The sequence below is a fragment of the Zingiber officinale genome, chromosome 3B (assembly GCF_018446385.1).
Source record: "Zingiber officinale cultivar Zhangliang chromosome 3B, Zo_v1.1, whole genome shotgun sequence".
NCBI lineage: Eukaryota > Viridiplantae > Streptophyta > Magnoliopsida > Zingiberales > Zingiberaceae > Zingiber > Zingiber officinale.
Genome location: NC_055991.1, coordinates 22,873,245 through 22,898,872, shown reverse-complemented (window position 1 = coordinate 22,898,872; position 25,628 = coordinate 22,873,245). Strand labels below are relative to the sequence as shown.

At 37.2% G+C, this 25,628-nt stretch overlaps 1 protein-coding gene across 2 annotated transcripts; it reads right to left on the bottom strand.

Moving 5' to 3' along the window:
• Positions 1 to 5,009: 5,009 nt before the first annotated feature.
• On the bottom strand, positions 5,010 to 8,448 carry LOC122056181 (protein REVEILLE 2-like). 2 transcript variants are annotated; one of them, XM_042618014.1, is made up of 6 exons: positions 8,187 to 8,448; positions 6,802 to 6,930; positions 6,600 to 6,711; positions 6,461 to 6,522; positions 5,967 to 6,368; positions 5,010 to 5,880 (listed from the first exon to the last, which is right to left on the bottom strand). In XM_042618014.1, the coding sequence occupies exons 2-6, from the start codon at positions 6,910 to 6,912 to the stop codon at positions 5,245 to 5,247; spliced, it is 1,323 nt and encodes a 440-aa protein (XP_042473948.1). In that variant the 5' UTR covers positions 6,913 to 6,930; positions 8,187 to 8,448; the 3' UTR covers positions 5,010 to 5,244. The 2 variants fall into 2 exon arrangements, with proteins under 2 accessions (XP_042473948.1, XP_042473947.1); XM_042618013.1 differs by having other exon boundaries at positions 8,231 to 8,447.
• Positions 8,449 to 25,628: the final 17,180 nt, after the last annotated feature.

The following is a 25,628-nucleotide window of genomic DNA, read 5'->3' as shown; positions in this document are numbered from 1 at the left end:
TTTGTTTTAGTTAATTTAAAGTTTGGGTTTAAATTATTTGATTTATTAGTTTATTGTTTTATATAATTTATTTAATTCTTAGCTACACAATATTGATTTGGTCCTACTTCCATGGTTAGATACATTTTTGGAACCCAAGTTTTGATTTGATTTTTATTTTAGGTTACTAGAAATATAAAAGTCTTGTTAGTCGAGTTGGACTTATATCCGAGTCCGAACTTATTGTACACAACTCTTTGTGATTCAAGTATCATATTAGGATACTTGGATCTAGTTGTGAATTTTTCTAAAAGTTGTTTTAGTTCAACTACTTCGCCTTTCAATATGGAATTATCCTCCTCAAGTTTTGCAACTTGAGTTGGGATTCTAGCTTGAATCGGCTTAGTCTTTGAAGTTAACTTTAGTTGAGTTGGGATTTTAGCTTGAATTGGCTTAGTCTTTGAAGTTAACTTTAGTTGTTTGTTCAGTGTTTTATTTTCTATACTTAGTTCATTTATTTGATTTTCAAAAATAGTCAATTTCTTATATAAATATGTAATTATTTTGAAAAACTTTTTACTTAAACCAGTTTATACCTCATTGGAACCTTCGGAAACGAGTACAGACTCGTGGCTTGATTCGGGTTCGGACCCATCTTCTGATTCATTTTTCGATTCTGGTTTGGACGCTGTCAGTGCGAGGTAGTTGGTGTGCTTCGATTTGTTCCTGCCCGATTCTTCCGATGACGACTCATCCCAAGTCTTCTTGAGGGCTTTCTTCTTTTTGAGATTCGAGCAATCGTGCTTATGATGCCCATTTTTGTTGCACCCAAAGCACGTGACATTCACCTTATTGTTGTTGGAGGTGGACTTGATCTTCTAGAGGTCCCTTTTGGTGAACTCATTTTTCTTAGTGAACATTTTTCTTACCAGGTTTAGTAAGTGCTCTTCATCGTTTAAGTTTGAGTCAGATTCAACTTTTGGTTCCGGTTTAGTTCTGGACTTTTCTTTGGACAATCCTGCAAAGATAGCAATACCTTTCTCGGTGGATTTAGTGTTAGTTTGTTCGTGCAACTCTATTTACAGAATAATTCATCTAATTTTAATTTTAAAAGATTCATCGAAATTTTATAGGCATCTATGATGAATGCCTATAATATATTTCGAGGTAATGTGTTTAGGGGTACCTTATAAGATCTTGATTCTCTATCTGGTAGTCGATTGTGTGGAGCCTATTGAGGATGTCCTTGATCCTCACGTGCAACTGACTTGCAGTCTCTCCTTCTTGCATTTTGATATTAAATAACCTATTTTAAAACAAATCTCTTTTAGTTACCTTTGTATCGTTGGTCCCTTCGTATAGTTTTATGAGCTTGTCCCACAACTCCTTTGTGTTTTCGTGTGGGCCGACGCGGTTTAGTTCCTCCTTCGTGAGGTCGCACAGATTATGTTGAGAGCCTTGAAGTCTATTTGGGATTTCTTCTTCATCTCCGAATTCCAAATTTTCGGGTCAATTGGAGTTCCAATGTGGTGGTTGACTAACACCTTGTATCCTTTTGTTATGCTGAACCACTAGTCGAAGTCAGTCTTCAGATATACTTCCATCCATTTTTTCAGGTATGAGAAGTCATCTCCGTTGAACATCGGGGGACGAATGGTGCTAGATCCCTCGATTTAGGCCATTGGTTTATTGAAAAAGAAAACTTTAAACAGATACCAAGACTAAGTCTTGGGGTAAGTAGTGTGGGAAAAAGTTACAGTTATAATTAAACGAGAGAAACTGAAAATCGATGAACCTCCTGTTCGATCGGTGGTTGTACCAATTCAGAGCTAACTTAGCTCTGATACCACTTGTTGGACTATGAGCACTTGAGAGGAGGAGGGGGGGGGATGAATCACGTGTTTTTGAAAACAGAGTTATTTTAAAAATTTAAAACAAAATCGTAGTGAAAAATTTAAACTAAAAAGAACACAAGGAAAAACTCGGTCGATTTAACTTAGTTTGGAGCCTTCGATGACTCCTACTCCAAGACTCAGGTCCCACAAACTTATCGACGGTTAATCCACTAAATGCCTCTTCCGAAACTACTGGAAATGGTAATCGAATACAAAGATAGGGACAGTATAACAACCTACACTTCCTTTTTAAAGTAGTAGTAAAAAGAAAGCAACACTTAATTAAATTTTATCAACTTTATGGACGTGCGCGCTCGTGTGTTGTTGTTGGTCTGCCGGAGATGGTCGGATGACTCGGAGGAGCAACTCAGTGGTAGACGAACGTTTCCAAAGATTCAGAAGGTTTGTAGCACTTAGAACTTAAGTTGATTATTGATGAGTGAGAAGGGCTACTCCAACCCTCCTTTTATTGGTCGTTGAGGGCGCTTCCAATTGCAACCCTCATCCCTTCTGCTTTGGAGTTGATATACGTTTCTGGGGGAGATTGCTTACGTGCATCTATCCCAATGAGCCATCTATCAAATCATTGCAATTGATGTTCGATCTCGACAAGAAGGGAGAGATCTTCGAAAAGTGGATTTCTATGATTTGATAAATAATCAAACTTATTCAAACGTTCCTGCTATTCTATATTTCCTTGAAAAAGGTGCTCGACCAACATGAATAGTTTCTAACATTTTTAGGAAAGCAAATTTATTTAAAGAAAAAAATCCTCTTCCTGTGGCTTTTATCATGTTGAGGGTGCCTTCAATCGTCCTCCGAGGCGCCTCCAGCCCTGTAATCTGCGCATTCGATAAGCTTTGTGACCGTTGGCTCTTATCTGCACGAAGGTGCCTCCAACACCTTTGAGGCGCCTCCAACCGCCAGGAGGCGTCTAAGCGCCTTTTGCTCCGGGGTGTCTCTAATTGCAGGAGGCGCAACAAACACTGTTCATCCGAGACTTTTAGTAATTTTTGACCGCTACAAAGTATGTTAGTCTAGAAACAAAGTATACCCGGCAAAATAGGATTAACACAAACATAAAATAAGAGTATTAATTAGTTTATATTTTTCTAAAACTAGAAACTAATCATGGTCTCAATTTAGGTGTCCCATATGATCCTAAACTGGACTAGCATCTAAAGTCCAAACTTGGACTTATTCTCACTGAAACTTTTTTCCTCCAGTGACTTACCTTCACTTACTAACTTGTAGTCTATTGACCAGCTTATCGACCCACCAGGTCTTTTTGCCAATTGTCAGGTCCGCAAACCCAATTAGACTTCGGCCAGTTGTCAGGCCCCGTGGACCAAATCGGACTTCCCGCCAGATATCAAGTCGGTGTTTTGACCTATCCGGGCTTCGCACCAACTATCGAGTTCTTAGACCTAGTTGGGTTTCAGCCTGGTGTCAGATTCCCTAGATCTGCCAATCCCTACATGCTCAGTAAATGCATTAGATCACAAAAACACTTAACTTAACTCGCTTGCCATTCATCAAAATCTAAGTTAGATCATTAGTGCAGATTGTACCAACACAAATTATGCAAACTATAGGGGTATTAAACTAATGAGTCGTACCATGAAACTTTAGAAAAAAGTAATAAAAAAAAATTAAGGAAGGAGGCCATGGTGATCGAAAATCAATTTGGATTCATATCTAGAAGGTCGACAATAGAAGCTATACATCTTCTTAAATAATTAATTGAAAAATATCATGAGCAAAAATAAGATCTACACATGGTATTTATTAACTTAAAAAAGCTTATGATAGAGTTTGAAGAGAAATTATACGGAGAATTCTAGAAAAGAGAAATGTTAGTGTAACATATATTGAACTAATTAAAGATATGTATGAGGATGTAACGACTAGAGTAAAAACTTCAGGCGGAGTAACTAAAGTAATTCCAATAAAGATAAGATTACATCAAGAACCAGCTCTAAGTTTCTATCTTTTTACATAAATTATGAACGAACTCGCTGCACATATTCAAGACACAATACCATGATGCATATTATTTGCAGATGATATTGTTTTAGTAGATGAAATACATGAAAGAATAAATGCTAAACTAAAAGTTTGACGGGAAATACTAGAAAGGAAAGATTTTAGGCTTAGTATAATAAAGACATAATATATGAAATTTAAGTTTAATAATATTAGACATAATGAGACAATTGTTAAGATATGAGATGACGAGTTATCCGGAACCGTGAGCTTTAGATATTTAGGATTCTTTTTGTAAAATGATGGAGGAATTGAGAGAAATATCTTACATAAAATACAAGCAAGATGGTTGAATGGAGGATAACATTAGGTGTTTTATGTGATCGTAAAATACGTCTAAAACTTAAAGAAAAATTCTACTAAACTGCAGTTTGACCTGCTATGTTATATAAAGCTGAATGTTGAGCTATGACTCGAGCACATGAGCAGAATATGAGAGTTGCAAAAATGAGAATGTTAAGGTGGATATGCGGGCATACGAGAATAAATATAATAAGAAATGAGAGCATTAGAGAAAAAGTCGGAGTTACATCTATTGAATGAAAACTCTGAGAGACACATTTCAGATGGTACAAGTATGTACTTAGATGATTAATAAATATTCCAATTAGGCGATGTAAAATTATGACAAACATGCATATAAAATGAGCAAGAGAAAGACAAAAAAAAAAAACTTGATTAGCAATAATAAAATAAGATAAAATTTATTTAAATATAAATAATGATATAGTAGGAGATAGAGGTTAATAGTGTAAAAACATTTATATAACCGACTTTACCTATAAGATAAGAATTGGTTGTTGTTGTTGTTGTTATAGTAATATTGCTTCCCAACAATTCAATATTCTGATACGTAAAGAAAGGAGCAATATCCTGATCAGGTTCACTATCCGAGCTGCAATGGTCTTTTAATCTTAACAGATATAATGTGTGCACTTCATACAACAATATTATATATGCAATCCAAACACTGACAAATTGGCTAATAGATGGAAGAGCCCAACTATCTCTTTCAATATCAAATATCTGCTGCATGATTTCTTGGTAAAACACCAATTAGATTTCTACCAGTAACATAAAAAGGGATCCTTAGATTAAACAAAAAATATATATATCTAACACAAACTTATATGTGTACACAATAGAAACAAAGAGAATGACCCAGAAACATTTCCAACACAAAATTATTTGATTAAGATACAAAAAAGGGAGCAGATACCAATGGCCTACAGGATCTGTTAGTCTTCATGTATATATCAGAAGAATACTTGGGTACACTCACTTTTCACCTTAGGGCGCTAAACCTCTTGCTCCTGTGGTCTGTCTATCTTGCTTTGACACGCGAGAAAGCTGAGTTTTTGCTTCTCTCTAGACTGTAACTGGTGCATCTAGGCACCTCCTCCAATCCTGAACCTTCTTGTCCTTCCACAGATTGCTTGTCATCATCCATGACGATCTTAGGACATCCTTTTAGGATGGTTGGAGTTTCTGTCCTTCTCAGAGGCATATCTAGTTTGAACATCATGTTCTGTTGCTTGGTGAATGTGAGGGATAGGCTTCCTTCAAAAGAACTCCAGATAGGCAGTGGATCAATTACTTCAGCTTTAGAATTCATTTGAACTTTACCTTTAGGTTGAATATGTGTCGCTGCAACATTGGATTTAATAATTTGAGAACACACAGAAGGTGCCACACTATCACCTGCAGTTATGCTCACAACACCGCTCGAACTTTTGCAGGGAAAGAATTGTACAAATGATTTAGTTTGCACCTCCATGTCGGTGTCAGTTTTCTCTTCAGTAGAGACATCAACATTTGGCACAACCTCAAAACGTTCAGCTGCATTTTTGTAGTTGGTGATGGAAAGTGTTCTTCCAAAGAGTTTCAAACTAGTTGCCTGTGATTGCTCTGACAAAACCTTTTCGGGAGATATGTAGTTCTTTCTATGCACATCAACACCCTGATAATAATGAAATAGGCAGTATCATGAGATTGTTCTTCTTCTATTGCATTATAAAGAGATATCAAAGGATTCAAAAGAAGTACCAGTGAAGTTTTGTATAGATTAGTTGAAGAATTAGTTTCCAGATCCAATGGTAATATTTGATGGTGGTGAACAGTTGATGAGGATGGGGAGTAACATCCATTCTCTGAATCACTGGGTGATGTTTCCATTGAGTCTGATCCGACCATAGACGATAATGGTAATGCACATATATTTTGAGGCTTCAAGGCTCTGGAATTAACCAAAGATAAGACTGACACAGGCGACCCACTCTCTTGGTCAGAAAATGAAATTGTAGGAGAGAATTTTTCCTGTAGCTTCACATTTGGAATCGCGGCAGTGCATGCATGAACCAGCTTATGGGGGTAAGGCTGCATTGGCTTTCGCTTTGGCCGTGGAGGAGGTATCTCAACATACTTTCTGGTGTCTGATTCACAGTAAACCTGGAATTTGAGGCAAAAAAATCAGAAAAGAGAAAAAAACAAGTATGAATTGATACGAAAGGAAAAAAAATACTGGACAGCTAATAGTACACCTTTGAGAAAAACTTCTGTGCATGGCTCCGGATTTGAATGACAGTTTTTGTGCCAATATGTTCTGCAAATCAAGAGTGATCAAAAGAAGAAAAAAATAGTTGATGATGTCATCATAAGTCATTGCAACTTGTGAAGCACCTTGTATTTGACGCCAGGCACGACCATGGAACTTAATGGCTTCTAAAAACTTTTCATGCTCTTCTTCTGTCCACTTCTCTCGCTGCTTTGAAATCGTGTAAGGTTTCCTCGCCTAATTCACAAGAATAACAACAATGCACTAAGAATTCATTTGATCAGTGAAACACATTGCATGGTTTTGAACTTTATCTCAGAAAAATACCCGAATCGGTGGATCCTTTGCTGATAATGCCAGTTCCTTAGACTGAATGCCATCAAGAGATGGACTTGCATTAACAAAAAATTGCTTATTTGGCAGATGGATGTCGTTCATTGATGGAATACTCTTCTCCTGTCAATCATAAAGACAAACCAAAAGTTTAAAATAGCTGCTGAAAATTTGGAATTTTCAAGCAAAATATAGATCAGAGGATTTCTTTAGGTAAACTGCCAATTAAAAAGTGGATCACACAAAACAATGTAGCTAACAATCAAAGTTGTATAGCTGCATATCAAATGAGTGTGTGTTGTTGGTTATATTTTTCTTTCTTAAAAATACTTTATTTTCTTTTAAAATATTGGATACATAGATTGTGATCTAATCCTCTTTGGAGCTGGATTCTCAATGATTCTTGTTCTTTTAGATCGTATATTAGGGGAGGAGAACAAATTAAGATAAAAAAAATCAGCTAAAACATCTGCTAAGGGTGATCAATTACTTAATCTGAAAATATCATATCAAAAAAGAGAAGGAGAGGGCATAGCGGGTGAGATTTATATGCATTTTATGCCCCACCACCTAAATATCAGCTTGTCGAGTTCTCTAATGTCTATAAGGACAAAATTTGGACAAACTACTAAAAATTGTGGATTCTCTCTGCCACTATAAATTGATCAAACTCGTTAGGTATCAGAGGTTTAGAGACTATTGATCTATTCAGAATTTTCCTGTCATATATATCTGCATTTCAAAACATCATCTACATTATAAAATAGGTAACTAAATCAAGTTAGCAGCAACTAACCATGCTAGCAATTCGTAGACTTAAGAATAACAATAGTTCTAAGCAGCAGCTGTCATATTATTTTATTCAATGAAACCGCCAAAAAAGTGATAATTTTTTTTTTAATCGCCTAAAAAATTATCCTCTCAAAAATTTAAAAGACGAATTAATAAAGAAAAACTAGAATACAAATTCATGACCAAGGCTCAAAAGTTAAGGAAACCATAGAAACACGAAGCTCCAACTCACACAATCGAGGAAAATCAGATTGTTTCAGTTCCTCAATCGAGTTCAGATTTTATTTATTTATTTATGTTTGCAAACCGATTTTTTTCAGATGACATTGGACCAAACTTTCAACTTTGTTGAGCGATTCAAAGTGGCTAGACCACCAAAATTTTCCATCCATCATCAGTAACAAATAAGAACACGCAAAATGATGTTTTCGTCATCCCTAGTTCGATTTCATCCGAATCGCTAAAAAACTCAATTTCCACCAACGGTATTTAATGCGAAGAATTACAAAAGAATCGGCAACGACAAAAGAAGAGGTCAAAACAAGTAAACCATCAAAATCAAAGGAAAATAAAGTTGAGCGGCGGACATGTCCCACAGTAGTAGATAGGGCTTTTCTTCCTTTGTAACAACCTCTTCTCTTTCTTCTCAACCTCGGTCGCAGTCGCGGCTTCTTCCCTGATCTTGAAACACAAGGAAGGAGACAAATCGCTCGCCCTTCGCCCGCTTCTCTGTCGCCGTCTCCTCTCCTTGGCAGTGGAGTTCCTGAAGCAACGAAAGAAAAGATCGGTCGCTTTAAATATCTGAGAAAAAAATAATCTCAAAATTAAGAATATAAAAAAATAAATAAAGTGTGAAAAAAAATATCTGGGAGTTGCTAAAAGTATCAGACACGCGGCGCCAAATTATTTGTCCACAAGCTTCGGATTTAAAAACAAGCGGCGAGGGGCCCGCGACAACTTTTTTGCCACATAGCACAGGTGGGAGACACGTGACTTCGGCCCCAGTGCATGGTTTATTTGAAAAAAAATAAAAATAATCAAGGTATCTGATTAATGATGATTATACGGCGACATGCGGCAGTTATAATCATAAATATTTTAACATGAATGTTATTCAATAAGCGATATTGTAAGTATTCAATAAGCCCTATTTATTTTAGAATTTGGACGATTGATTTGGCAAAATAATTCAGGGTACGTGTTCAAATTTCAGGGTTCTTTTCTTGAAGAGTGAATTGATATTTTAGAGATGTCAGGTCGTGTACGTGTTCCTTTCTTGATCTGGAAGAGAGTGAAAACATTGGAAGGGGGAAAGAGGAGGAGGTGGACCCAAGGCATACGTTCTGTTAGATGGAAATTGACAAACTGTACTGCTGTTAATGCTACTCAAGACGTGCAGGAGCAGAGAGGGATGCTGCAATATTAGGCCGAGCTTTGGCGACTTTCACAAGAGGAGATCGTGCTTGGCTTGCAGTTGGTGACTTTCGCAAGAGGACGCCGTCCTCCTAACCTGTGTCAGCAGCAACCTCGACACTCGATATGCAGGTGTGCAGAATTCCGGCCAAGATCATCAGTAAGAAGATTGAGCGTGAATGTAGAAACTTTATATGGAATAGTGGCAACCATCAAAATATCTATGCACTGTCAAACCGTAGGGTTGTGGTGGTGCGTGGATCGAATGAAATACTGAAGATCAGGGTTTAGTTCCACGACAAAACTTTGTTAGCAAAGGAATGGAGCGTACTCAATTGACGTGGTTACAGAAATTAAACTATAAAAAAGTATTACCATATATTTCCATGTCAAAAACCTTGTTTCTTATGTTGTGTTTCGTTCGAGTTGCGGATTATGGAGGGAAAGGAATCCCAACTAAAAAACTCTTTCGAATGAAGAAGAGAAATTAAAAGAAAAAGGAAAAGAAGAAAGGAAAAGAGAAAGGGAGAAAAAAAAACAAGGAAAGGAAAAAAAATGGCGAAGGGAGGGTCAGAGAGGGTCGATTGGATGTGTGGCGGAGTTCACCCTTCACCCATGCCTTTTCCTTGGGCATTTCATCCGAGAGAGGATCCTCTGGTTCACTTTTTGTGGACTAAGGGATGGTCCACAAGGTAATTACGGCCGGATCACATCCGTGATTCAATCGTGATTAGTTGTGATTCCTTTATGGGTTTACCTTCTCATTCAGGTTATACTTTGGGTCGGGGTGGTGGACAAGTGACCGAGTTGTCGAGCGCCGAGCTGAGGCAGCCTGTGGCCGCCCACCCCGACCCAAACTATAACCTGAGTGGGAAGGTGAACTCAGAGAGAGAGATCACAACTAATTGTGGCTGAATCGTGGCTGCGATCCTACCGCAATTGTATTGTGGACCATTTCTTGGTCCACAAAAAGTGGACCAAAGGATCTAGTCCCGTTTCATCCTTGTCGCCGCCATGGGGCAGAAGGTGGGTTTCCTCGTGAACCACAACGAAGGGAGGTGCCAGAGAGGATCGATCGAACGCGTGACGGAGGTGGATGAAGCCCTTCGCACACATCGGTTCCCTAGGCGTGTTCGTCTTTATTGCCACCATAGGATGGAAGGGCAGAATGCGAGCTGACTTGCGAGCCATGATGGCCATCCATGGTCGAGTAGTACTGCCCACAAGCCACAATGACTACTTGTGACTCGCGAGGTTGCCACCCTGGGAAGGTAGCGTGGCTCGCGAGCAGCACTACGCAACCGTAGGCGACCATCGTGGCTCACAAGGTTACTGCCCATGTCAATCGCGCGTGCCATTGCACAGGGATAGTTGAGGGTGGAGATGCGGTGGAGGAGGAAGTCTTTCTGTCCAATTTGAGCAAACAAAAGAAAAACCCAAAAAGTAATCCGTATGATACGATGAATGGGGAGGGGCCCTAGGAGGTTCAAAGGTTAGCAGACTGGAATATATTACAGTCAAAAGTCTAAGATGGGTCAAAACTTGAGTAACTTACCCAGTAAGATCTCCCCATGCCGGTTGGCCAAGGGCTATCAAGCACCTCCAGGGACCCATCTCCCCACTCTACCAACCACTTATGGGGTTGATCCTCATTACATCCCGATCGACTAATGTCGATCGGACATACTCTCGGAGGCCCAGCTATTCACTTTGCAAGATACTTACAAGGCTCTGCTCCTCATTACATACCGATTGGCTTATGGTGATAGAATATACTCTCAGGGCCCAACTCCCCACTTTGTGCTTACGAGGCGCTGCTTCTCATTACAACCAAATTGGCTAATGTCGATTGGACGTACTCTCAAGGGCCCAGCTCCCTACTCAGACGGATACTTATGGAGCTCTGTTCTCCATCACATCCCGATCGGCTAATGCCGATCAGACATGCTCTCAAGGATCCAGTTCCCCACTCAGCTGGATACTTATGGGGCTCTGCTCCCCATTACATTCAGATCGTCTAATACCGATCAGGCATACTCCTAGGCCAGTGCCCCACTGGGATGCTATAATGACCTAGTCATTCCTCATGAAAGATTGGGCTCCTTGTTCTCAGTCCATCTTCTAGCAGCCCAATAGGCCTTCTAGCCCATGAGCCAGTATTTTCACTTAATACAACACGTGAGTTTATCAGAAAATCAAAAGATTATATCTTTGCACAAATACGTAATACTCCTCATACCTATGATGAAACTACAGGATACAGTGGAAGCATGCTGATTAGACATATTACTAGCAGATGCCTCATTAAATGTTGAGATTACAAGAAGCATTATAAAAGGGGTATCTCTCCGCTATCGTAGGTACACAAGTTCATTATCTTTCTTCCATTACACTATTGTTCTTCCTCCCGGATTTTGACTTGATCGTCAGAGTAGCTATGCCAGAGATCACCTGGCATGTTTACTAATGGTTTTTTCTCCTCCTCCTGTTGGTGCTTGCAGGCATTCTTTGGCGTTTCCCTATTGAAATCTTTTTTAGTTAAACTCCCAACCAACTCATCGACAATCCATAATTCATCGCTTCATGATGAGATCATCGCAATGGATTCACAAATCCATCCGTCCATTATCAAATGATAAGTAAATAATAAGAATGATGATTGATGCATCTTTTTAAATAAATAACATAAAACTTTTCGTCTGAAATTTTTTTCTTCAACTTTTTCAACAGGAAATTACCTTTAAATCTCTATGCAAACTTAAACATTTGCATTCAGTCCTCGTGTCAGTATAAGTTTGTTCTCGATACTTGACCAAACTAGTTTATTTGTTTCAGCTCCCTAACCTGGGTAATATTACTATTTGCCCTTTTTGGATTTAAAATGCACAATTGCTCCTTTCTTTCCAAACGTTTGACGCATCACTTCACGACTCCAAACCTCAGTGACGCACTTTGCCTCCATGACTCCAAAACTCGGTGACGCACAATGCCTCTGTGACTCCAAACCATCGGCGATGCACTCCCTGACTTCATCCCTAAACCATCTCCATCGACGTTGAAGGCAAAAATCAGAGAGGCGACAGAACCCGACTAAACCATCTTAAACCCTTGAATCATTGGCAAATAAAATTTATGTACCCTAGATTTTTACTAATTTGTCATTCGTCTTCAAAAAATTGAAGCTTTAGTTCATAGGTGTTTTCGATTTTATGAGGTTAAGGTTAAATAAAATTAGGTTTAGATGTCTGCATTGCAATTTTATGAATGAGTTTGTATTGCATCTTTTGCAATTCAAGGAATGTGAGATGTGTGCAAATTTTATAGTGATTATCAATAAACTGAGTAATATATTCAATTTAAGAACTTTGATGCTCAAAATCTATAAGGTTATACTTTAGGATACGAATGGATAAATTGTTATAATTATTGGTGTTGTCCATTCTGCTGGCTCAAATAAAATTAGGTTTAATATTCGAATTGTAATTTTATGAGTGTGTTCATATTTTCTCTTCTTCAATTGAAAGATATATGTTAGTTTTGGGTATTGATTATCAATAAACTAAATAATATACTCAATTTAAGCGCTTTGATGTCTAAAATATTTAGGGTTTGTACTTTAGGATATGAATGGGTAAATAGTTTAAATTTTTTATGTTTTCCAATCTGCTAGCTAAAATAAAATTAGTTTTGATCTTTGAGTTATATTTTATGATTGTGTTTGTGTTTTATCTTCTTCAAGTGAAGAATTGAAAGATATATATTACTTTTGTGTATTAATTAGTAAAAAAACAAATAATATATTCAATTTAAGTGCTTTGATGCCTATATTTTCCATGACTTGTACTTTATAGTATAAATTATAAATTGTTCTTGTTGTTTAAGTGTGGTTGATTTTGTTAGTTTGAATAAAAATGAGTTCTGTATTTCTAATTATAACCTATTTTATGAATGTATTTGTGTTTTATCTTTTTCAATTGAATGATTCAATAAGATATATGGTTGTTGTGTAGTGATTATCAATAAACTGAATCATTTACTCAATTTAAGTGTTTTAATGCTCATATTTTTCATGGATTATAGTTTATGTTATGAATTGTTAAGTAATTTGTTTTTATGTAGAAATGGGAAAGAAAACCCGAGCTATAAAATTAAAGGAGGTTAAGGGGAAATCTATGGAGAAGAACAAGAGCAAAAGCAGTAAACAATCATGTTCGCATTGTTCACCGATATATTTCAAAGCTGTGTTGGATGAAGTGCTACCTAATTTGGGTAATAAGCAAAAAGAGAGGATCAAAAGCACTCCACTTGCTCTATGACTTGAGATTCCTAGATGACAATTAGTAGTACTAGAATAGATTTAGTATTAAACATATTCTAGCAGTATTCGCGTTCTTTCTTATTTGGTGACAATATTATAGTTCCATTCACATCGATCGAGTTTTGCACCATCTTTGGTTTGACCTATGTGGGGCAGTCTATTGATTTAGATGCTAGCATGAAGTCCAAATTTATGGCTCGGTTATTTGGAGGAAAAGTCGACAATGTAAATAAGACTACAATTCATGATAAAATGCTTGTATTAGTTGGATCAGAGAAGGATTCTGAAGTGGATGATTTTGTTAGGATGTTTATTTGTCTTCTATTTAACTGTGTTATTTTCTTGTTGGTAACTATTCCACTCCTCGATTTATTATGTCCTACATTGATAACCTGACAAGGTTCTTTGATTACTTGTGGCAAGATGCAGCATACATATTTGTATGTCACCAACTTATTTTACATACCACGGGTAATGGCAATAGGCTGAAAGGAAGCAAAAAGTATGTAGATCATTGTACTGTTAGCCTATTGGTGAGTTTTAAATTTTTGAAGTGTGATTGTGATATATTTCATATTATTGTAATAATACCTTTGTGTATTCAGATATGGTTATATGAAAGAATACCTTCATTTGGGCATGCACGATTTTTATGGTGTTTTCCTTGGTTGTGTCATTGGGAAAGGAGTAAGATTTCTATTCAATGTGATGCTACCGAGAGATTATTTATCGACATTGATTTTAGCAAATTGCTATGTTTTTAGTATGGTTTTTGTAAATATGATTATAGAAGTGATGTTTTACTTATAATTATGAAAAAGTGTTGGATATAGTACCATTTCAGATGAGGAGATTCTGTTAAGCGGCAAATAAGGAAGTTCTTTGGTAAATATAGAAATAATAAAATTATTTATGTTAAATAATGATGATAAGATATTTTTTTTGACTACACTACTCTTATTTTGATGGTAAAAGCATTGTGTGAGATGTCATGGATTAGCTAATAAAAAGATAATGATTGAACCAAATAGTGAAGAAAAGAGTAATGATGATGTGGAGGCAGAACCAGTTAGTGAAAAAATAGGTGGTGAGAAAGAAAATTTTAATTTTGAAGAAAATAAGAATGTTGAAGTCGAAGTTGGTAGTGAGACTGAACTTGTCGGGTTATTTGAGTTGAATGTGAAAGTGAATGAAGATCTAACTCCTAACTTGGATGATAATGTTGATTTGATGGTAAAAGATGTTATTTCTCAATTAAATAAAGAAAATACTAGATTGGTAGGATCTGATGGTGATGGATTGGAAGTAGAAAAGAATAGTGGTTCAAGTGAAGAGCATGTTTTTGGTAGTGACGTTGCTACTTCAAAAATAGAGAAGATCAGCTTTTTACAATCTTCTATTATGGATATTGTGAGGAATAGGGCTGATCTTGTGGTGAAAAGAAAGACATCAATGTTTATGACTCCTCCTAGCTCAACACCAAAACGCAGGAGGAAGGGAATAAAATAGGTAGATGGAGCATAACCTAGAATAGTTATTTTGAAGTCTAATAGTTTTTATGTGTTATTATGTATTGTTGCTAACCATTATGGATTTTAACTTATATTACTAAATATGTTACCACATAGATAAAATCCATTGTAGATGTTGAGAAGGATTGCAAGAGTCATGCCAAAAATAAAATAGATGCATATAAGGGGAGATGTGATTTCTGTGGCTACGAAGAAGGATCAGAAGAAGAGAGAAAGGTGTTGATAAAATTTCTATTTAGGGATTATTTGGAGTAATTTAAATTTAAATATAATAAATTTTGTCTTAACACTTATTTCTCAATATTTATAATGAAAATAATTTTTCTCTTCATCTAGTGTTGTCATTTGGCAAGATGTCTTCCTGAGCTTGACTGGACTTGTATTCTGTCCTTTTTTGTTTAGTAAGTCTATTGATTGTCAAATCATAAACGTTTACATGAGGATTATGAAAAAATAGAGTCTAACTTATGGATTTGAGATATATTATATAGACACACTACTGTACAGGTTCGTAGCACAGTTGATATTTGATTGTACTTCTTATTAGATTAAGATGAATTAAGGTAACATTTGTACTCTTATTTTAAATATCTAGCAAGAAGTGTTGATGCATTTGGAGATATATGGAAAATACAGGCAGTTACAGAACATAGAATACGAACCTTTTCTTGCTAGGTTTACATAGACCACAGGGGAAGACTGCAGGATCTAAATGAAGATATATTTACAAGATGCAGATATATAATTTTCCCTATTAATGATAGGTGGCATTGGTATCTGTTGGTTTTTGAAGTATCTAAAGGAAAATTCAAACTATGGAATTCAAACCATGATTCATTTTCAACTGGGACAAACAGAGTATATGTGAGTTTGATAATATTTTACTCCAATAAGTCTTAAGATTGAGTATTAAAGCATTCCCTATTTTGTAGATACATTTTTTAGCTGGTTGTATTGTTCATCTTTCAGGTTTTGCCATAGGCAGTCAGGAGGTGATCAGAGCCGATTGTTGTCATCAAAGTGCCACTTTTGATTGTGGTATCTATGCTAGCATGTGGGTCGAGTGTCTATCCTGTGATACTGATAATTTTTAGAGGTTTGCCAATGATATGAAGATGAACAATTATCGAGCACATGTTGCATCAATAATATTATCAGATGATAATGGATTATTGAAAAAATATTTGGCTAATTTTTCTAGTTCTCTGAGTTGTTTATGGAAAAACATATGTGATGGCTAATTTTTTTTGTACTGTTAGTTTTTATGTTGATTAATGATGACAGACATATGAATTTTATTTTGCAGAAATTTTGTTGAGTGATGGCAACCTGAGCACACAATTTATAAGTACAAAAGGTCAAAAATTATGTATACCTCCTCCAAAATTTAGGATAATTTATACTAAAATCTAATATATTTTGTAGCCAATTGAACACTATATGCAATAGGTCGATCAATAACCTGGGGCACTATTGCTTGAAATATTTTAAGGAGACATCATTGATCATAATGGTACATAATGATAAATCATAACACTATTAATTAGGTACGAAAGATCGGTACAAAAAGTCCAATATAAGGTATATTTTCTTTTAAATTTATCACAATTATAACTAAATCTCATATAATTTTTATCACAATGAGCACTTACTACAATAAGACTATCAAAACTTGTTAGAGTCATGTGACAAAATATAGATACAAAATCAAGTATACTTCCCTCTAAATTCAGCATAATGTTTATATAATTCCTATCAAAATGAGCACTATCTACAATAGGACTATCAAAACTTGTTAGAGTCATGTGACAAAATATAAGTACAAAAAGTCCAAAATCAGGTATACTTTCCTCTAAATCTAGTATAATTCCTATCAAAATAAACACTGTCTACAATAGGACAATCAAAACTTTTTAGAGTCATGCAACAAAATATAGGTACACAAAGTCCTAAATCAGGTATACTTCCTCTAGAGATGATTATTTCCATCGGGTATAATTTTTATCAACAATTGAACGCAATATAGAAATTAATTAGGATGTTGTGGAACCTACACTACAAAAAAATTGGACATTATGACCACAATAATAGCAGCGGTTGATGAAGCGGTTGTAACAGCAGATCCAATAGAATCGGTCAAGTGTAACCGCTCCTAAAACCGATTCAATTGAGATTTTTTTGATGCGGTTGTCAAACCGTTGCTATTGGACACATATAGAACCGGTTATTAGAACCGCTCCTATAAGTTCCTTTTAGAAGCGGTTTAGAACCGCTCCTAAAAGGAACTTATGACCGCTCCTAAAGGGTACATATGAGATTAATAAAAAACCATGTTCGCATCTCATATTATTTTCACAATTCCAGCAAACCTTTCTATTTCGGCGACCCTCTTTGTTCCAGCGACCTTCTCTTTTCTATCGACCATCTATGTTCCAGCGATCCTCTCTATTATAGCGACACATCAGATTAATTGCACCCTAGCATCATCCTTCGACATCCACATCATAAATCGCCTTTGATTTTGTTTCTCGAGGTAATTTCTTGGTTTAGTTTTCGTATGGTGACAATGTTTTTATATGTTAATGGTGATAAAAATTATAATCGATTAGGGTTTAATTTGTGTTGGCCAGTAGATTTGTAAATTTTTCCAATGAATCCCTTAATTTGATTTTTTTTTTCTACGAGTTATCCGTATTATTTTTCAAGTTTATTATTGTAGTTTGCTTACAACGTGTCTATGATGCTAAGCTTCATTTTTATATTTAGTAATTGTATTTATATATATGTTTGTTGAATTCTTGGAAATTTTATCTACGAAGTTTCTTTAATTTTTGATAAATCTTGCTTCAATGTTTTAATTTTTATAAATTATTGAACAGCATCAAATTATGCAGAAGCAATGGATGGCTGCGCCACATGGCAGTCTTGAGTATCGGGTGGGAATCCTATATTTTTTGCGTTATGCATTTGGTGATGCGGCTCCAGATGTCACGAGACCATGTCCTTGTTGCAAATGCATAAATTCATTGAGTCATGATCGTGAGACAGTACACGAACATCTGATGATAAATGGTATTTTACAAGATTATCGCATCTGGAATTTTCATGGAGAAAAACTAATTGTACAAGATCATGATAACAAAGAACTTCATTATTCAGTGCAACAAGTTTCTGAAGTAACTAGCCATGAACCGATGGTACAAGAAATGCTGCATGATGCATTTGGAATTCATGAAGGATCTACAAGTAATGAAAATTACATTGGAGCATCAACGAGTCATACACCGATGGAGTCTAATGTTAAAGATTTTTATCGACTAATTGAGGAAGGGAAACAACAGCTATATACCGGATGCACAGAGTTTTCTAAACTGTCGTTCCTTGTTGAGTTATTTCAACTGAAAGTGAATGGAAAATGGAGTGATAAGTCATTTATAGCATTGTTGGACTTCCTTCGTTGAGTACTTCCATCTGAAGCTCAAGTGCATAAGTCATTTTATGAAGCAAAGAAATTAATTTCTAGTTTAGGACTTCATTATGAAAAAATACATGCTTGTCCAAATGATTGCATGATTTATTGGGGGGAAAATGAGAATGAACAGGCTTGCAAAGTGTGTAACCTTCCAAGATGGAAAAATTTGCAGAAATCATCAAGGAGATCGTATAAAGGTGGAAAAAAACGTCTTGAAGTTAAAATTCCAGCCAAAGTCTTTTGGTATTTTCCATTGAAACCAAGATTGCAACGGTTATTCATGTCATCTAAGACGTCTGAAAATATGCAATGGCATTTCAAAAAACATGTTTCAGATGGAAATCTAAGGCATCCAGCTGATTCTCGAGCATGGAAGGAATTTGATGAACGTCATTATGAATTTGCGTCTGATCCTAGAAACGTACGCTTGGGACTCGCCGCTGATGGGTTTAATCCATTTAAAAATCAAAGCACTTCACATAGTACTTGGCCTATTGTCCTGATGCCTTACAATTTGCCACCTTGGGAATGCATGAAGCCTTATTCTATTATTTTATCCACCCTTATTCCTGGTCCAAAAGCACCTGGCAATGATATAGATATATATTTGCGCCCCCTATTGATTGAATTGAAAGATTTATGGGAAAATGGAATTGCCACATTTGATGCTTGTGAAAAAAAAATTGTTTCAAATGCGGGTTGCATTACTTTAGACAGTTAGTGATTTTCCTGGTTTGGGTTGTTTGTCTGGATGGAATACATATGCCAAGAATGCATGTCCAACTTGTGCTGATAATACAGATGCAGTGTACCTAAAACATGGCAAAAAGTGGTCATTCAGAGGGCATCGTTGTTTTCTACCACCAGATTCAGAAATGCGAACAATGCCAAGTTATGGCAAACCAGAGTTACGTGAGTTAGATTTGGCACCATTGTCTGGATCTGACGTTCTACGAATGACCTTAAACAGGAATGTGATTTTTGGTAAGAGTAATGCATCAAAACCAAATGTGAGAATAAAAACAGGATCAATTGAACAAATGTGGAGAAAACAAAGCAAGCTCAAATGGTTTATTATGTTCGTGATCCAAAGGAGGAGGATTGGTACTGCGCCATTCGTCACACACCAAGAGATACGTATAACATGGGCAATGAAGATGATATGGATACGATGCATTTTATTCATAATAATTTTTCTAATATGGAATCAATATTAGGTGATGTAAATAGAGTAGATGTTGAATTAATTAGAACTGATGTAGAGGGCTCAATAGTTGATGCTCTTCCAGTTGTGAACAATGAAACAGATGATGAAAGCTTTAGTTGATTTTTGTGTTTTCGTTCATTATTCTAAAGCTCTATCAATAAGAATTTTTTCTAATGTATTGTGAGTACAAATCAATATGGCAAAAGGGAATTGTTATTTATTTGAACTCTCCATGAACTCAGTTGTAATCTCTTGGAAATCACAATTCTGAAAATGAAGTGAAGGTGTTCTGCTGAGTTTTATTTCAGCAACCACAGAATTATTTGCTGAATCTGATTTCTGAAATGAAAGCTGATTTCTAATTTCTATATCTGATTTTTGAGTAATTACAATTCAGAAATTGAGAAACCTGTTTTCAAAATGTTGTTGTTGAGTTGCCATTGTGCCAATTTGGAGGAATATGTGCAGGTTTATGGAAGGCAATTTCAGAAATCAGAATTTATTTCAGAAATCAGAATTTATTTACTGAATCTGATTTGTTTATGAATTTGATTTCTGATTTCTGATTTCTCAATCTGATTTCTAATTTCTTATGAAACCAGATTTCTGATGTTTAAAAGTACTCTAGTATTCAATTGTGGAAATGAAGTGAGTAAGTGTTATGTGCTAGTGATAAGTGGGCTTCTTTACTGGTTGGCCTTCTAAATCCACATGGGCATTGGATCGGTCAACAGACCGATTCAGTGATACTATGGGTTTTCTGATCGGTCTGGTGACCGATCAGAAACCAAACAGTGGCTCACTGTAAGTTATCTGATCGGTCACCAGACCGATCAGGAAACGATCAGAGGCAAAGAAGGTAGGGGGATCGGTCTGGGGACCGATCCACCTATAGCCTGATCGGGCCACAGACCAGCCAACTCTCACAGAGAGTTGGCTGATCGGTCTGGGGACCGATCAGCCTAGGGACCGATCGGTCCACAGACCGATCAGGTTGGAGCCTGATCGGTCCAGGTCTAGAATATTAATCAAAATTCCATTGCCTTAACATAATTTACATTCCCTATTTTTTAAAATTATTTTAATAAATTAAATTAATTAAACAAAATATGAATATTAATACAATAAAAATAAAACTCCACCCAAATTTCACATTCCTGCACCCAAATTTCACATTCCCGCTATTAATTCCCTCCCCTCACATTACCTTAACATAATTTACATTCCCACTAAAGTCGCCTCGTCGCCTTCCACAGACCACAAACACACTCACCTTCATCCCATCATCGACGAGCCTCCGACCTCCGCCTCTTCTAGTCACACAGCCAGGAACCTCCGTCTCCTCCCAGGTACGCAGCTACCATAACCTCCGCCTCTTCCTTCCGCCGCTGTTTCCTTCATCCTCTGATTCCAATTTTTTATTATGTTGCTTAATATTGATTTTGGAAGCCTTCTACAGATTATTAGACCTATTTTCGAATCCTATCTGCTGTTAGAGTTTTTATACTTCAACCTCTCTTTGCCCTGTCTTTGATCCTTCTACTCTTTGCAGGTAAAGGCTTTTGCTTTTGGAATTTGTTTAGGGTTTTTTTTATGGGTTTTGTCAAAGGGATGAATCTCTTGATATAGGCAGTTCAAGTCAAAGGATGTTTGAGCAATGCCGAGACAAAATCACTGGCAATGTTCTTGATACTTTTTTATGGAATTTGAGAAGTATACAAATATCCTTGTAGCACTCTTTATTGTTAGGACCAAAAGTAGCTAGAGGGGGGGGGGGGGGGGGGGGAATAGCTCGTCGCGTGCTCGTCGCTCGGCGTTGCTTGTTTCTTCAAAGATGTGCAGCGGAAAATACAGAAACAAATCACACAACGCTAACACGGTTGGTTTACTTGGTATCCACCTCACAAGAGGTGACTAGTCCAAGGATCCACACCACGCACGCACCCTCCACTATGAAAACACTCCTTTATGGTAACTACCAAAGGCGGAGAAGCCCTACAACACTCTCAATACAAGAAGAAGAAAGGGAAATACAAGTTAAGCAAAAGCTTACAAGATGTGCAGTAAAAACCCTAACCCTAACTTCTTCCTCTTGCAATAGATCCGCCTCTTGACTTGGAAAGCCTCCAAGAACCTTCAAGAACTGGCGATCACGTGCTTGTAGAGAGCTGTGGAGGAGCTGGAATGAATCTGAGAAGAGCTCGTGAAGAGATACCGAAGACCACGCTCGCCTGCGGCTTTAAACACGACGCAACGGTCGGATCCCGATCGATTCGAATGTTCCCAATCGATCGGGGAGGCTTTGGATCGATCCACGGATCGATCCAGAGCGCCTCTGTGCTCAGGAAACGCGCCTGGATCGATCCACGGATCGATCCAGCGCTTATCGCGCGAAGCAGCATCGTCTCGATCGATCGGCTGATCGATCGGGACCTCTGGATCGATCCACGGATCGATCCAGAAGCTTTCTGTTCGCTGGGAAGAATCTGGATCGATCCACTGATCGATCCACATCCTGGATCGATCCACGGATCGATCCAGCACTTGGTTTTTGCCCAAAACCAAGTCCCAAACCTCCCTAACCAACATCCGGTCAACCTTGACCTGTTGGTACATCATGCCTCGCATCTGGTCACTCCCTTGACCTACCAGGACTCCCCACCAAGTGTCCGGTCAATCCCTTTGACCCACTTGGACTTTTACTCGTCGTGCCAAGTATCCGGTCACTCCATTGACCTACTTGGACTTCCACCAGATGTCTGGTCAACCTTGACCCATCTGGACTTCCTTCCTTGCCAAGTATCCAGTCAATCCCTTTGACCTACTTGGACTTCCCAACACCAGATGTCCGATCATCCTTGATCCATCTGGATTTCCTTCCTTGCCTGGCTTCACTCACCAGGACTTTCACCTAGCTTCACTCACTAGGGTTTTCCATCTGCCTAGCTTCACTCACTAGGACTTTCACCTAGCTTCACTCACTAGGGTTTTCCATCTGCCTAGCTTCACTCACTAGGACTTTCACCTGGCTTCACTCACCAGGATTTCCTTCTGCCTAGCTTCACTCACTAGGACTTCCTTCTGCCTAACTTGCCAGTTAGGACTTCCCAGTCAAGTATCCAGTCAACCTTGACCTACTTGACTCTTCTTCAATCAATATCTTATTGTCAAACATCTAAACCCTAACCAAGACTCAGCTTGGTTAACCAGGTCACCCTTGACCTGAGGGATATTGCACCAACAATCTCCCCCTTTTTGATGTTTGACAATACCACAATAACACTTACAATCCCACATGTAAGTTAGGCTAATCCTATAGCCTCCTTCTTCATGCCACTAGGTAATGAACCCATAAATTAAGCTTTTCATTCTCCCCCTAAGAGGGCAAACTCCCTCTAGGTAATGAAAACCTAACTTACTTCCTTTCATTCTCCCCCTATTGGCACACATCAACCTGTCTTTGGACACACATCAACCTATGCTCCAATTTTGGGCACACTTCAACAACTCCATTTGTTGAAGACTCTCCCCCTGAAGAGTTGCTCATCGTGATCACAATTTCACTCATTGTGATCAACTTAATATCGAAGGTCCCATACCCTTCATTATCCTTAACTTCTCCCTCAATGTTGACAAATACCCAACCTTGAGCATTTTCAACCACTTGAGTTGCCACTTGAAATGATGAGGATATCCACTCCCCATTTATCCCCATTTCAAGTTTAAATGCTCAACCTTGAGCAAGTTCACAATGGTTAACCACCTTCCAGGCTGTGAATAGATCATGTCTTAAAGAGTCCTCCCCTAAAGACTGGTTACTTCTGTCATTGCACCAACAATGACTTGGAATCCCTAAACCTTTAGGAAACCCAGATTTAGAAGTTTTGAGGTTCAAATGTTCAATATTTGAAACAAACCTCAACCTAAACTTCAATGAAGTCTTCCTTAACCATTCCATCCTTGTTTTCAACACGAAAACACCCTTTTTATGTATACAAATGTATTTTAAGGGTTTGGAATGGTTACCTAGACTAAAATAGGTTCAAAGTGCTGAAATCAGGCTTTCCCAGCCAAAATCAGCAACTTGGATCGATTGGAGTTGGGTTCCAATCGATTGAACCTTTCTGAATCGATCCACTGATCGATTCAGACTACCTGGATCGATCGGCTGATCGATCCAGAGAGCTACTGCTCGCGAGATTTGCCTTCTGAATCGATCCATGGATCGATTCAGGCACTCCAATCGATCCATGGATCGATCGGAGCTCTGATAGTTGCTGAAATTCCATTTCAGTCAACTTCAGAAACCCCTAGAAAATTCTACAAAAAATCCAAAAATTATGAAATTTCGTGTAGACATTGTTTAGGGCATATATTATCAAGGAAAAATAGTTTTCTATGAAAATACACCATATTTTCAAAGATTGACACAAACTTGAAAACTTGCAAAAACTTTAATGTTTTCTTCAAGTTTGTGTCTAACTATTCAATGGTGATTACTATCAAAAGATAGCCTTCACCAAGGTTTTCCAAAAACATTTTAAAACATTTTCAAAACCAATATCCCATCATGTTCCTTGGGCATAATGCACATGACTTGTACATTAGCTTTCCCAATGATGGGAAAACACATATCTTTGTGTTTTGATGAAACTAAAACTCAAAAGAATGCACTAAATCAACATCTCGAGTTTTGTTCATCATCCTAACATCTCACTTGTATCTAATGTGTACTAAAACACATACAAGTCATCTTATAGGTCTTTGTGAGATGTAGAGATTTTGGTTTTTGCCCTAATCTAGGGATCATGCATATCTATCTAGGCATTTTGGAGATATTAGACACCCACCTAGGATGTCACTTGTTAATAAGTGTTGTTAAATGCCATTTATCCTTAATTACAAGAAATTAAACTAATGCATGATAATGTTATGGCATACATCAAAAGGAAATAATTTTCAAAAGAAAATATCCTATAACTACATGATGTATGAATGTCATGACATGGTATTTTTGTATTTTTCATAATAAGTCATGAATGCAAAAGTAGACATGATGTCATGGCATATGATGGGCAAACAATCATGGCAAGATTTAGCATAAATAAAATATACCTAGATTAACTATCTAAGTATCCTTAAAACCTTAGCTAAACTTACAACTTAAACCTAGATTGCCCTTAAGTGCGTCAAGAAAACGCCAAAACCTAAATTGGCATTTCTAATTCCCTTGATTAATTTATGCCAATTGAAATTAAGCATATTCCTCAAATGTTGGCATATTTCATTTTTCCACAAGAGTAGCACTTTAAAGTTAAGGCCCGAATTGCCTTAAATTTCCTAAGAACATACCAAAATCCCAACTTGGTAGCTCTTATGAATTTCCCAATATGTGCCTCTTAAGATTAAAATCAAATTTTCACCACTAGGCACATTTTACTCTTTCAAGGAGTAAATACTAGTTCCATTTCATTTTCAAAGGTTAACAAAAACCTTGAAAATGCTCCTTGAGTGTCAATTTCCTCAAAGTTGGGTTAACTACCCTTCTAATTGGAGTTGACACTCTCTGACCCATTTATGGGGTAGAGAAGATGCTCCTAGGAACCCAAAACCTATTGGTGCTCCTTGGATGCTCTAGGTACTCACTAGGGATAACTTCCCTAGATACCTTCCTAGTGACCTTGTTGGGCTTCTTAGAAGCCTTGGTCACATTTTCTAGGTCAACCCTAGGGATAGCCTCCCTTGTGACCTTGTTAGTGACTTTCTTAGACTTCTTAGAAGTCTTAGTCACTTTGGTTGCAAAAATACTCTTAGGGATGACTTCCCTAGTATTCTTGACTTGACCACTAAACCTAGGGTTTGTTCCATAACTATATGGAACCCTATGATAACTAGGCACATCCTTCTTAGCCTTTGGTTTGTATCCCAAACCTCTATGGCTATTTGATGGCTTTGACTTTCCTAGCCCTAGGTTTTGCTCATTTTGCCCTTTTAGGATATTTTCCATCCTTTTTAGGGTCTTTTCCATTTTATCAAGTCTTGATCTCAAGACTTGATTTTCTATCATTAAATCCTTTGAATTTGGTT